The sequence below is a fragment of the Salvelinus alpinus genome, chromosome 23, assembly GCF_045679555.1.
Source record: "Salvelinus alpinus chromosome 23, SLU_Salpinus.1, whole genome shotgun sequence".
NCBI classification, from domain to species: domain Eukaryota; kingdom Metazoa; phylum Chordata; class Actinopteri; order Salmoniformes; family Salmonidae; genus Salvelinus; species Salvelinus alpinus.
In genome coordinates, this window is record NC_092108.1 from 14198647 (window position 1) to 14211036 (window position 12390).

The 12390-nt window shown below is 40.0% G+C and overlaps 1 protein-coding gene across 1 annotated transcript in view; it reads right to left on the bottom strand.

The window, feature by feature from the left end:
- The window catches only part of LOC139550306 (myomegalin-like), a 121410-nt gene extending 109388 nt beyond the window's left edge, over nt 1-12022 (bottom strand). The window contains exon 1 of the mRNA XM_071361121.1: nt 11756-12022. Within this exon, the coding sequence (XP_071217222.1) occupies nt 11756-11802 (47 nt within the window). The 5' untranslated portion in view covers nt 11803-12022. The remainder of the gene's footprint in view (nt 1-11755) is intronic.
- Between the last annotated feature and the right edge of the window lie 368 nt (nt 12023-12390).

Genomic DNA, 12390 nt, shown 5'->3' on the forward strand with positions numbered 1-12390 from the left:
TAGTAGTAACATAAAACACATGGATAAAATATAAAGACATAAGACAGCTGAACATTAAAGTAACGAACCACATGTTCACGTTGAGCATGAGACTGGTAATGGAGATATACTAAGGGACGTTCTGGCCCTCTTATTTTCTCCATTGTGCTGACAGACTGACCAGACACATGGGCACCTAAAACAATTGGACACACTAGACTTATAGTCTACACATTCCACTAAAAGCACACATACCAGAGAAATATGCCTAAGGCAACTGGACACTAATGATAAGAAGAGACATAGAGTCTGCCAATTCCAATAAGGACATACCAGAGAACATGCTGGGGCATTGAATTAAATACAGGGTTGAGTCATAGGCCTAGAGTATAGAGGGACATATATTATTTTTAAGACAAGCATGGGTCTGGCCACTATTATAATTTAACTGAAAGCAGATAATGGGCGTTAGTAGGCGTGAACAAGCAGGAAGCCTGAACTAAAAAGATAAGGATGGCAGGAAGAATTAGGGGAGGTATGCTTATTTGCATATGGGGTGGACCCATATGCTATTTATGTATAAATGTTGGAACCGGGGTTGGGAAGGGGTGTGTGTTCCGCGGGGTGTGTTCCGCGGGGACATGCCAGTGGGCTGTACAGTTGTAATAAAGAGCATGTTTGATTTTAAAAGTTCTGGTAAGCGTTGTATTTGAAAAATGATTTTCCACGACATAATTGGCGAGCTAGCCAGGAGCTGATAGGGACTGGGACGTTCTTGGCTGATGATGGGTTCTTTGGACAATCTAAACAAACAGAGGTGGCCGCCCAACTAGACGGTAAGCAAGTTCTTACAATAGTTGAAATGTTTGTGTAAGATTGCTCCAGAGATACTGTCTCAGCGAGAGGAGCGCCACGTAAGTCTCTCTTTCAAATTTCCTAAAATGAAACCAGTAAATACAAAAGAACTTTTAAATTCAATGAATTTGCATGTATGTGTAATTTGGGGAATGGTATTAAATGTAAATGTATGCGCATGTATAGAGACTGAGTGAATAGGTGCTGTGAACTTTGCTTGTGTTAGATGTAGAGTGAGCATGCATGCGCTCGTTCAGATCAGACCGTTCGAATGTGTAGCTTAAATGATGCGGTTGTTTGCGCATCTGGCTGAGATGGCTGGTTAACATTTTTGAAAAGGTCTGCTTGGGTGGGATATTCACAGCGCGGCAGAAGGGTCTGTTGGTGAATATTTAGTAGTTAAATTAATATTTCATGGTTACCGCTTTGAAAGAAGGACTGAACGGATGAAATATTTAGAAGGCAGGAAAAACGTTAGCCCGATTGTGCGGCGTTCAACTGCAAAAGTAGCTTATACAGTCAAAGCATAAAACAGTAGGTTGTAGGAAAACGTTAGCCCGATTGTGCGGCGTTCAACTGCAAAAGTAGCTTATACAGTCAAAGCATAAAACAGTAGGTTGTAGGAAAACGTTAGCCCGATTGTGCGGCGTTCAACTGCAAAAGTAACTTATACGGTCAAAGCATAAATCGGTAGGTTGTAGGAAAACGTTGGCCCGATTGTGCGGCGTTCAACTGCAAAAGTAACTTATACGGTCAAAACATAAATCAGTAGTTAAATAAATATTCATAGTTTACGCTCTGAAAGGAGGATTGTATGGGTGAAGTAGTAGGTGCAGGAAAAACGTTGGCCCGATTGTGCGGCGTTCAAATGCAAAAGAAATCCTGCGAATAAAAAACCGCTCTGTCTAGCTACCAGGGTTTGGTAATTCAGTAGGTCACGCCACAATACTACTCTAAGAATAGAAGAAAAGATAAGTATTGGGGGTTGAATAGGATATGAAGACAAGCTGATCCGATTAGACAGTAGTCTCGTCATATTGTAGAAGTCTAGGCTTATGTAGAAGGAAGTGAATTAAGTCAATAAAGAAAGACTGAGTTGTTTTGAGGTAAAAACAAAGGGATTGAATGAACGGATGAAACATAAAAGGATGAATGATAATGTTGTAAGAAATGAGTAGATCTGTGTAAAAATAGAAGATTAGGAAGGAAAGACGAGTTGTGTGTGTATGTAGGCAGAACGTCCAGGAGAGGGAGCGCGCAGCTCTCCTGTGACAGAGTAGAGTTGATGCTGTAGTATTCAGAAATAATGTATGTACTGTATAGAGTAGGCTTCGATAAAAGAAATTAAGTGATGTGACAAATGAATTATTAATTGGAAAGGAGATTGGCTCTAACTCGGAAAAATAGTAAATAAAAGGTGTAGAAATACATGGGAGTATTTAGGAAAAATAAATAAATAAATAGTCGCATGGGACCAAAATGTGAAGCTCGATTTGTAGGCGTTCTGATGTCAACATTCTATCATCAGAAAATACATTGCGATGAGGTTGTGTGTGTGGTTCCTCTAGTCCTCGCAGACGTGCGGGTGATTGGCAGAACTATTGACAAGATCTAAGAACCAATAAGAAAATAGCTCTCTGTTCTGGATATAGGTATATCGGGTAGTGTAATGTGACATTAGAACTTAGTGCGGTAGTAGGAAATGCCGCTATACAAGAGTTTATTTCCTTGTCAAACTAACAAACAACTAATTGGTTTGAGGTTAGTGAGAATGGAATTTTTTACTTGTCGGTGTATAGTCTCTGAGCGAACAATGAGTGTTTCATAGAGATTACAGTTTATATGTGGTCAAGAAGAAGTATTGGATCACGTTTGACATCTAGTAAAATAACGATGGAATTTTAATTGTTAGACATTCTATACCACAATTCTCTGGAACTGTTAAAGACGCTTTAGAATAAAATCTATGGATAAGTAAAATTATTGGTTTGCTGACTAAAAGGTAACGTTGTGAATATTAACAATATGTACACTTTCTTTTCCAGAAAGAATAAGGGAAAAAAAGGGTTTTTTAATCTTCTCTGGTCAACAATGTCATTGGAGACTGCATTACTGTGGAAAGCAGTTAATTAAAGTCAGCCGCTTTAAAAATAATAATATCTGGATAAGGCTAAAACATGGAGTTCTGGATGAGTGAGTCCAGTCCCTTTGCGATTATTGGCTTATGATTTACTACTAAGTGCACCATGTACTGGGAATGAATATACATTAGTAGGTTTATTGGAAGGGTTTTTTCCAATTCAGTTTCAAATTGGGTATGCAAAAGGATGAACATGTTTTTGAAAAATGTATTTAAGTTGCTCCTAAAGAAAGGGGGAGTGGAAACATATTAATGGTCTCAAAATGCCCTGAATCCTAGGAATTTCTTGTAAAAGACTGATCACCTTTTACTAGAAATTGTTGGAACAGGTGGGATATACTTATAAAATGTTTAAAACACCAGACTCTATTCAAATTGTATAATTACTTTGAAAATCTATTATGTCCCTGGGAAAATTATGAAGAGTTGTACCCTTAAATTGAATAAGTTATTCGAATAGGTTTATTTTAATTTTTATTTTCGATATAACATGGGTTCATAGGTAAAACTATCAGTTCTTTGGGGTTATGGTCTTTGGGGGAATACACAAATGTGTTTTGTTCATTATGCATATAAAAAGTGTTGAAAGTTTTTCTAAAGGGTTTATTGGAGTGTGGGTTTCTGTAAGGGTTTTGTTGATAACTACATCATCTGTAATTATCTGAGAGATCACCAGTAGAATAAGGGAGTTGTCATGAAAGGTGACGTCAGAATGCTTTAGGGCATGGGAGAGAATATCACCACTAGTGGGTGTGGAGCTCATACCCGCCCTAATCGACTGAATAGTGAGGGACAACTGTGTCTGATGACCTGTGAACTGTATCTAAAAAAAAAAAAAAGACATGCTGAAATTATGTTATATTTGTTGGGAGAATAATGACTTAAGGTTATTGGGGTACTGATTTTTTTATTATCAGGCCACTCATGAGAGAAACTGAGACAAAAGGGCTATTGGGAAAATAGGTAGTACTGGTAATACAAGTGTTTAGTATAAATGTTAATTATTAAAGGGATGTTGTGTATTGAATAGATAAGGTCAAATTTGAGTTAAAGTAAACACTAAGGACTGTTATCCTGAATATTGGATTGGGAAAAGTATTTCAAAATAACTGTTTAGTTATTTAGATATAGCACTGTTTAAATTTAATAGGCCTAGGGCCACTCTGGAAAATACTCCTGAGACAAGGAGGTTGACAACTTACAGAGGATTAGATAAGGTTTTTTGTTTATTTTGTTTTATAATATCATTGGAATTGTAATGATAAAACTTTTATAAAATAATGGAATAAAAAGGTATTCTGTTGTGCAATGTTACCCAAGGATGAAGAAGACAGAGACCAACAATAACATTGGCATATAATGAAACGGATGGACGTTTTCCATTACATTAAAAATAGTGGTAATATTGCAAATGTGCAATTATTATAATTTATTTTTTCTCTTTTTCTCGTTTGGTCAATTTATTTGTTTTGAGGAACATAAGGTTGTGAATATGTTCCTCAGGAGGGAATGATATCTATTTTAAATTGACTTAAGGATGTTTTAAGTATGTATCAAACAATGGCAGTTATGGGTTAGGGGACTTATAAATGAAGGTAATGGTAGTAAAGGGGTGTTATTTCTAGAAATATGTATAAAAATAGAGATAATTCACAGAAAACGAAAGACAGCTGGCTGTGTAAAATATAGGGACAATTCTAAAAGTAAATAGAACAATTCACATATCTAAAGATATGGTAAAAAGAATAAGTGGTGGCATTTTGAACATTAGAGCAAAAGTTTAAGAAACTTATGACATAGTTTTGTTAGGATTGGATATTCTTCCAACTGGAAGACGCTTGACTGATTACATGTTATTTTACAGCAGTTGCCGTAGGGACCATCATTTAACTATCATTATGAATATTTCTGTGGCAGGAGGCCAGGTATTGAGGCAGAATGTTTACATAGGGCTGTTATTAAAAATTAAGATTTAGTGATCTTGCTATAAGAAGGAAGTCTGTTGTCAGGGAATAACCCATGTGTTAGTGTGTATGTCCTCAGGAAAAACAGCCAGAAATGGAAGGGCTTGGGCTGCATTCTGGAGATTGAGTGTACATCAAGATACACCAGGCTGGTGGTATACTTCTTACAACACTGCAGTGGTAAAGTTCTTTATGTCTCTCTTTGGTGGGTGCATAAGTCTCACGAGAAGTAAGGTCCAGCTGAATAATGGGTGAGCTTGAAAACACCATGACAGAGGATGTGGAATCAGAGAGAGAAAGAGAGAGAGATTAGATTCCACTATAGACATACTGGGTTGAGTTTGGAGGCTACTTGTTTTATTTTTAATACATCATGTGAAAGAGAATGGATAATAGGATATTATACTCTAAACAAACATGTTAAAGGGATTGATATGAAAGCATATACAGTGTTGAATTAATTCAAGAAGAGAGAATGTTAATTGTAGGTTATGCACATGATTATCAGTTGAAATGGAGTAGATGGGAAACTAAGTAAAAATGACATGATTTGGGAACACCTCTCAGAACCTGTGGCCGAAAGGGGAAGACTGGGTGGAAGCATGAGGAAGCTTTTTAGGGCTTTTATTTTTGTGGAGTCCAGCAGAAAAGTATCCTGGAGGCATAGAGTCAGGTAAAGAGAGAGTGGGAATTGTCATGGTCTCAGATTTCAGTTTGCATGAATATATTTATGCATAACACATAACATTGTCAATGCTGTTATGTTTTGTCTGTTGTTTTCCAAGTCTTATGTTTAGGAAACCAGAAGGAGAGGGGTTCGCCAGCTTCAGCTGGAATGTCTGTTTGTTGTGTGATGAGTGATGGAAGTAAGAGGATGTATGGTGCAATCTTAGAACAGAGGCCATAAGTCTCTAAGTATGAATGCTTCACAGAAAGTAGGCAGAAACCTGAACCAGGATGAGAGGTTCTGCGTCTGATGATCCAAAGGGGACCAGAAGGACCTCTCTCAGTGGTACCAGGAGATCTAGTCCATGTTGGAGGGATCCGGAGGAAGTGGGATCAACCGAGGAGAGATGGACCCTATGAGGTGGCCAAAGCAACAAGAACGGCCGTCCAAGTGAAAAGAAGCCAGACGTGGTACCATCTGAACCACTGCAGCTGAGTCCCAACAGAGAGAAGGATACAACCACATAGAGATGAGGACACTGAGGATGCTGATTCACCAGGAGGGAGCCTGGAGGGAGCAGGAGCAGCGGAAACGATTGAGATGCCAGGGAGGAGCCAAGAAAACAGTAAATCAAGTGAAAGCCAAAATATGACACGTGCACCGACTAATGCACCCAGAAGAGGAGGAGAGGCCTCACAAGGAACAGAATAAGAACGTTTCTTTCCTAAAATTGAAACCCTTCCAGATGGAAGCTAAGTCCGGCCTGAGGAGGGAGCTTCAGGTGAAGAAAGAGGAGGAAAAGTCCCGCAAGCTGAAGAAAATGGGGATTACCCCACAATTGACTTTTAAACTTTTGAATGGCCTCCTTTACAGACAATTGATGTTAGAACAACAAAAGAATAATGACATTGACATAACAGAAGCAACAGTGAATGCTAGTATAGAAACAACAGACTAATGCACAATCAAGATGTATGGTGGGAGCAGGAAGAGAAGAATGAAATCAGCCGAACAATCCAAAAAGACTGACAAGGTTAGAATCTATGTTCCACCTCAATGTATAACAGAAGCAGGAGAACTGAAGTCTATCTCAATCATAAGGATCAAACCCTTATCGGAGATTGCACTCTGTGGATGGACACATCACCAAACAAAGGGAGAAGTCGTTTGGGACCCGAAAGGATGTGACCTGACATGAATCAAAGAAAAAGACGAGTAGGTGCTCATCATGAACAAGATTGAACCAGTGGAAGGTGAAGACCTACCCCTGCACCTGAACAGGAAGAACCTGTGACAACAACAAGGGTGGCGGCTGCTGTGACGACCACAGTAGTTACCACTAGATGACATCGACTGCCCTTACCAAGCAGACCACCGTGCCAACAAAGCAACCTGAGACATCAGTCAGGAGAGTTTTTTACTGACATTTGGAACTTTCTGATAAACTCTAATGATCTACCTCAAGATAAGAACATTGAAAAAGCGACAGAATTAGATATATTAGAACCACTCAAGGACAGCACACGAGAAGAAGTAGTGAAGAACGAGTGGTACAAATGGGTTAAGTCTATGGCAAACAAACACAGAATGGACAATTGTATTTTGTGTAGAAAATCACCTTTGTCTGATCTTTTAATAGTCTCTGAACCAGTATCATTTAAAAACTGTGTAAGTTGGAAAAATGACCATTGTAACAATAGAAAGTATTCTATTTCCTTGTGTGACATTGAATGTAGGATTGCTCAAGGGAGCACTAGAGGCAGAGCCATGTTAAACGAGACTAAGTTGGGAGACAATGATTGTGCTGCCTATGAAATTAGAACTGAATTAAATGGACCCCAGTTAGACAGAAGTACTGTGGTTAAAGGAAAATATGAATGTTTTTACAGACACCACACTGAAGGAATTGATGTAGGAAACACCACTGTAGAATGTGATACTATTTGGGTGCTAGAGAATGCGGGAGTTCGTAAAAGTAATGATAAAGGATTGATTATGAATAGAAAAGGGTTGTGTAGTTACATAACTCAGGTTGCGCCATCTCTTACTATGTTGAAAAATCAAGACAGAGGTATTGCTGATAGTTTCTGGATGTGTGGAAAAAAAACTAACTGTTGAATGTATTGCCTGATGGATGGATTGGTCCTTGTGCCTTAGTTAGAGCAATTAAATAGGTTACTATTATTGAATCACTCCATGATGACTATGTTAAACCTAGAGTTAAAATGGCTTATGATAAGGATCCTGAGGTATACCTTAATGCAATTGGACTGCTTAGAGGTCTACCTAGGGATTTCAAGGCCAGAGATGAGGTTAAATCAGGATTTGAATCTATATTTTTGTGGATAACACCAAATATGAACTTAGAATGGATTAATTATATTTTTATACCAAATTTGATCTTTTACTCTTATGAATATTGGAGATGTTTGGTCTAGTTGGTTTTCTTTAATGTTTCTGATTGGATCTTTTACTCCTATTTCACATTGGAGATGTTTGGTCTAGTTGGTTTATATGCTTCACTTTGTTTTAATTTTTTGTATTTTCTTGTTTATCATAGGTATTTTAATTTACTATCCCAAAGTCTTATTTGTATCATTTATGTGGCTAAATAGCCCCAGAGGGGGGATTGTAGTAGTAACATAAAACACATGGATAAAATATAAAGACATAAGACAGCTGAACATTAAAGTAACGAACCACATGTTCACGTTGAGCATGAGACTGGTAATGGAGATATACTAAGGGACGTTCTGGCCCTCTTATTTTCTCCATTGTGCTGACAGACTGACCAGACACATGGGCACCTAAAACAATTGGACACACTAGACTTATAGTCTACACATTCCACTAAAAGCACACATACCAGAGAAATATGCCTAAGGCAACTGGACACTAATGATAAGAAGAGACATAGAGTCTGCCAATTCCAATAAGGACATACCAGAGAACATGCTGGGGCATTGAATTAAATACAGGGTTGAGTCATAGGCCTAGAGTATAGAGGGACATATATTATTTTTAAGACAAGCATGGGTCTGGCCACTATTATAATTTAACTGAAAGCAGATAATGGGCGTTAGTAGGCGTGAACAAGCAGGAAGCCTGAACTAAAAAGATAAGGATGGCAGGAAGAATTAGGGGAGGTATGCTTATTTGCATATGGGGTGGACCCATATGCTATTTATGTATAAATGTTGGAACCGGGGTTGGGAAGGGGTGTGTGTTCCGCGGGGTGTGTTCCGCGGGGACATGCCAGTGGGCTGTACAGTTGTAATAAAGAGCATGTTTGATTTTAAAAGTTCTGGTAAGCGTTGTATTTGAAAAATGATTTTCCACGACACCCATCTGCCATTTGCCCAAAATGCCAGATGGCCAGACCGCCCCTGCATACACACACACACACACACACACACACACACACACACACACACACACACACACACACACACACACACACACACACACACACACACACACACACACACACACACACACACACACACACACACACACACACACACACACACACACACAAACCCAGTGGGTGGTGATATCAGTGGCTGTAAACCTCAATAAAGATAAGAGTGTGAACTAATTAAAGACAAAAGACACACGCGCACACACACAAACACACACAGAACCCCCACTGGGTTTCTGATAAAGCTGCTAACTTCTAAATGAGGGATAGCCTTCCTTATTACCTAAAGCCAAGAGGGACTCACCCTCACAGAGGAAAGGAAAATCAGCTTTGTAGCAGTACACTAGTATTTCTGCTATTAATACCGTAACATTGCATTGTTGACTTACCTAAGAGGCAGTACAATAACAAGTTGACTAAAGTAGAAATAACTGCCACACAGTTCTACGAGTACACAGGCCTCCATCAGTACGAGTACACAGGCCTCCATCAGTACGAGTACACAGGCCTCCATCACTACGAGTACACAGGCCTCCATCAGTACGAGTACACAGGCCTCCATCAGTACGAGTACACAGGCCTCCATCAGTACGAGTACACAGGCCTCCATCAGTACGAGTACACAGGCCTCCATCAGTACGAGTACACAGGCCTCCATCAGTACGAGTACACAGGCCTCCATCAGTACGATTACACAGGCCTCCATCAGTACGAGTACACAGGCCTCCATCAGTACGAGTACACAGGCCTCCATCAGTACGAGTACACAGGCCTCCATCAGTACGAGTACACAGGCCTCCATCACTACGAGTACACAGGCCTCCATCAGTACGATTACACAGGCCTCCATCAGTACGATTACACAGGCCTCCATCACTACGAGTACACAGGCCTCCATCAGTACGATTACACAGGCCTCCATCAGTACGATTACACAGGCCTCCATCACTACGAGTACACAGGCCTCCATCAGTACGATTACACAGGCCTCCATCAGTTGCTGGTTCAGAAAATAACCTTGTTGTGTTTGGACAGCTGAGCTGCTGATTGCAGACTGGTGAGATGGTAGTCCACTGGCCCTACTGGTGGGACATAAACAAAACAGTCTGGCCCCTTTCAGACCCAGGGCCAGCCCTAGCATTTTGTTTTGGGGGCCCCCCCACCTTGAGGGTAAATTATTTTAGTTGACGGTGGAGGGAAATGTTTTTGTTTTAAAGTGAATTTCCTGCAATTCTACACATTTTGCCATGGGGTGGAGAGAACATATTGCAGTTTTAAAGCAAACTTTCTGCAATTCTACACATTATGCCATGGGGTGGAGAGAAGTTTAGCAATTTTATAACACATTTCATGCAATTCTACTACTTTTGCCATCGGGCAGAGACATTTTTTGCAGTTTTACAGCTAATTCCCTGCAAGTCTACCAATTCTGCAAAGACTTCTGCCATGTTAATGATATCTGAGTGAGAGTGACTACCTAAATCAACGGGGGCCCCCTGGAGGTCAGGGTCCCTGGGCACATGCCCTTCGTGCCCGGTCGGTATTTGTCCATGATTAATACAAGTTTAGATAGCTGGCTAAACTAACTTACAAATCTAAAAATGTTTAGTTGATATGGCTAATCAGTGACTGACATAACAAGAGAAAAACCACCCATGCACAACCAAATTTCGAAATTGAACCTTGTATATTCTACTATTAGGAGGGGGGGGGGGGCCCTAAGCGACTAGTATGTCGCTTATGCTTGGTGCCGGCCCTGCTCAGACCCACATTTTTGTTAGCATAGGGGTTACAAATTCTAAACCAATTTTAAATAATAAAACCACCCACTTTTATTCTCCCATGACTCGCCAAATGAGGAACAACTGTGATGTTCAGGGCTGTGTGCATGCGCTCTAAATAACCGGACAATTAGGCTACAATACATCACAGTAGCCATGCCACTGTTTCTTCCACACCTCCTTGAAGATAACATACGGGTCTAATTGGCTCAGCAGTTGCCACTGATTGTGTCGCTCTCGTCTGGTGAATTTATTGGGCTGCCTATCATCAAATACCTCAGGTCCAGATTGGCAGAAACTATAAAAAGGATGCTGTAGTATCCAAATGTGACACATTGCGCACATCGGGTTGTCACGTGACTAGTAGGCCGTTCTAACCCCCCTATTGGCATAGCCATCTGTACAACAGCAAACCATGTATTGATAGGTAAATGTATAGAAACCACCCCAATCCTCTTTAGCTAGCCAAATAAACCATAAGATGTAGTTAATGACCTAATTGACATAGGCTATAGTTGGAGGGCGCCGGAGTTTATGACATGGTGTTCTTATTTATACAAAAGACAATATCAATAGGTATGTGCATGTTATAAGGATGCCAATATATAGGCCAGAATTTGTCGGTTTGTGAATTTTGAGGACATGACGCAAATCAGCTGTCAACACCTAATAATTAGGCTGAGTATGTGTTAAGAGCAAGGCCTTAATTATATGTCAAGCGCGCGCATCAATTATTGTGGAGAACACAATTCCAGTAAATATTTTCGATTTCACCCTCAATAATCACTGCAATTGTGAAACCACCACCTCGAAAATTAAACCTTTATTCCAATACCCAGCCAACAATAATATTCCACTATTCAATCATTCCACTATTCAATCATTCCACTATTCAATCATTCCACTATTCAATCATTCAAGCCTGCATTCTAGAACAATGTGTTTTACCTTTCAGACGCGCCCCAGGTCTGTCCTGGCGATGAGGTCCAATCCATATATTCCGTCAGTTAAAGGGTCACCTTGCGTGGTAACCCGTTTTTTTATATCATTCTGCCAAGGCTGCCATCAGTCCATTTAAAGGTTCCGATAAAAAGGGAAATTGTCGGTGGTCAGTTTCCCGATCATTACTGCGTTTGGAAGAGGTTGGACCTCGAGATGATGCGCGCCTTGAAATGTGCCACCGATGCGGTGGGGTATTGTCATACACACCGCCCTCAGCCCCTCCGCCCTCAGCCCCTCCGCCTTCACACACCCTTCCTCCAGCTCAACTATAGTCGCACGGTTGCCTCGAATGTTTCTAAGGGTGATGTTTTAGATAGAATGTCTAAATTCTGAATTATCAGAACACATATTTTTTTAATGGGTGAATACAGTCTACTACAAGGCCATATTTATGTGATTTTGCACTTTAGCCTAATTTCCAAAAAGGTTAAGACCAAATGTCTTACTTCAAAATGGAAAAGTGAATGTAGCTCTGGTAAAATAGGATACAGAAGATAAGCTGCATCTCAAATCCGTCCAGTATGTTTATTATGGAATTTACAGAAATGTGTATTGTGACAATTTGACTGTTTTGTTATTGA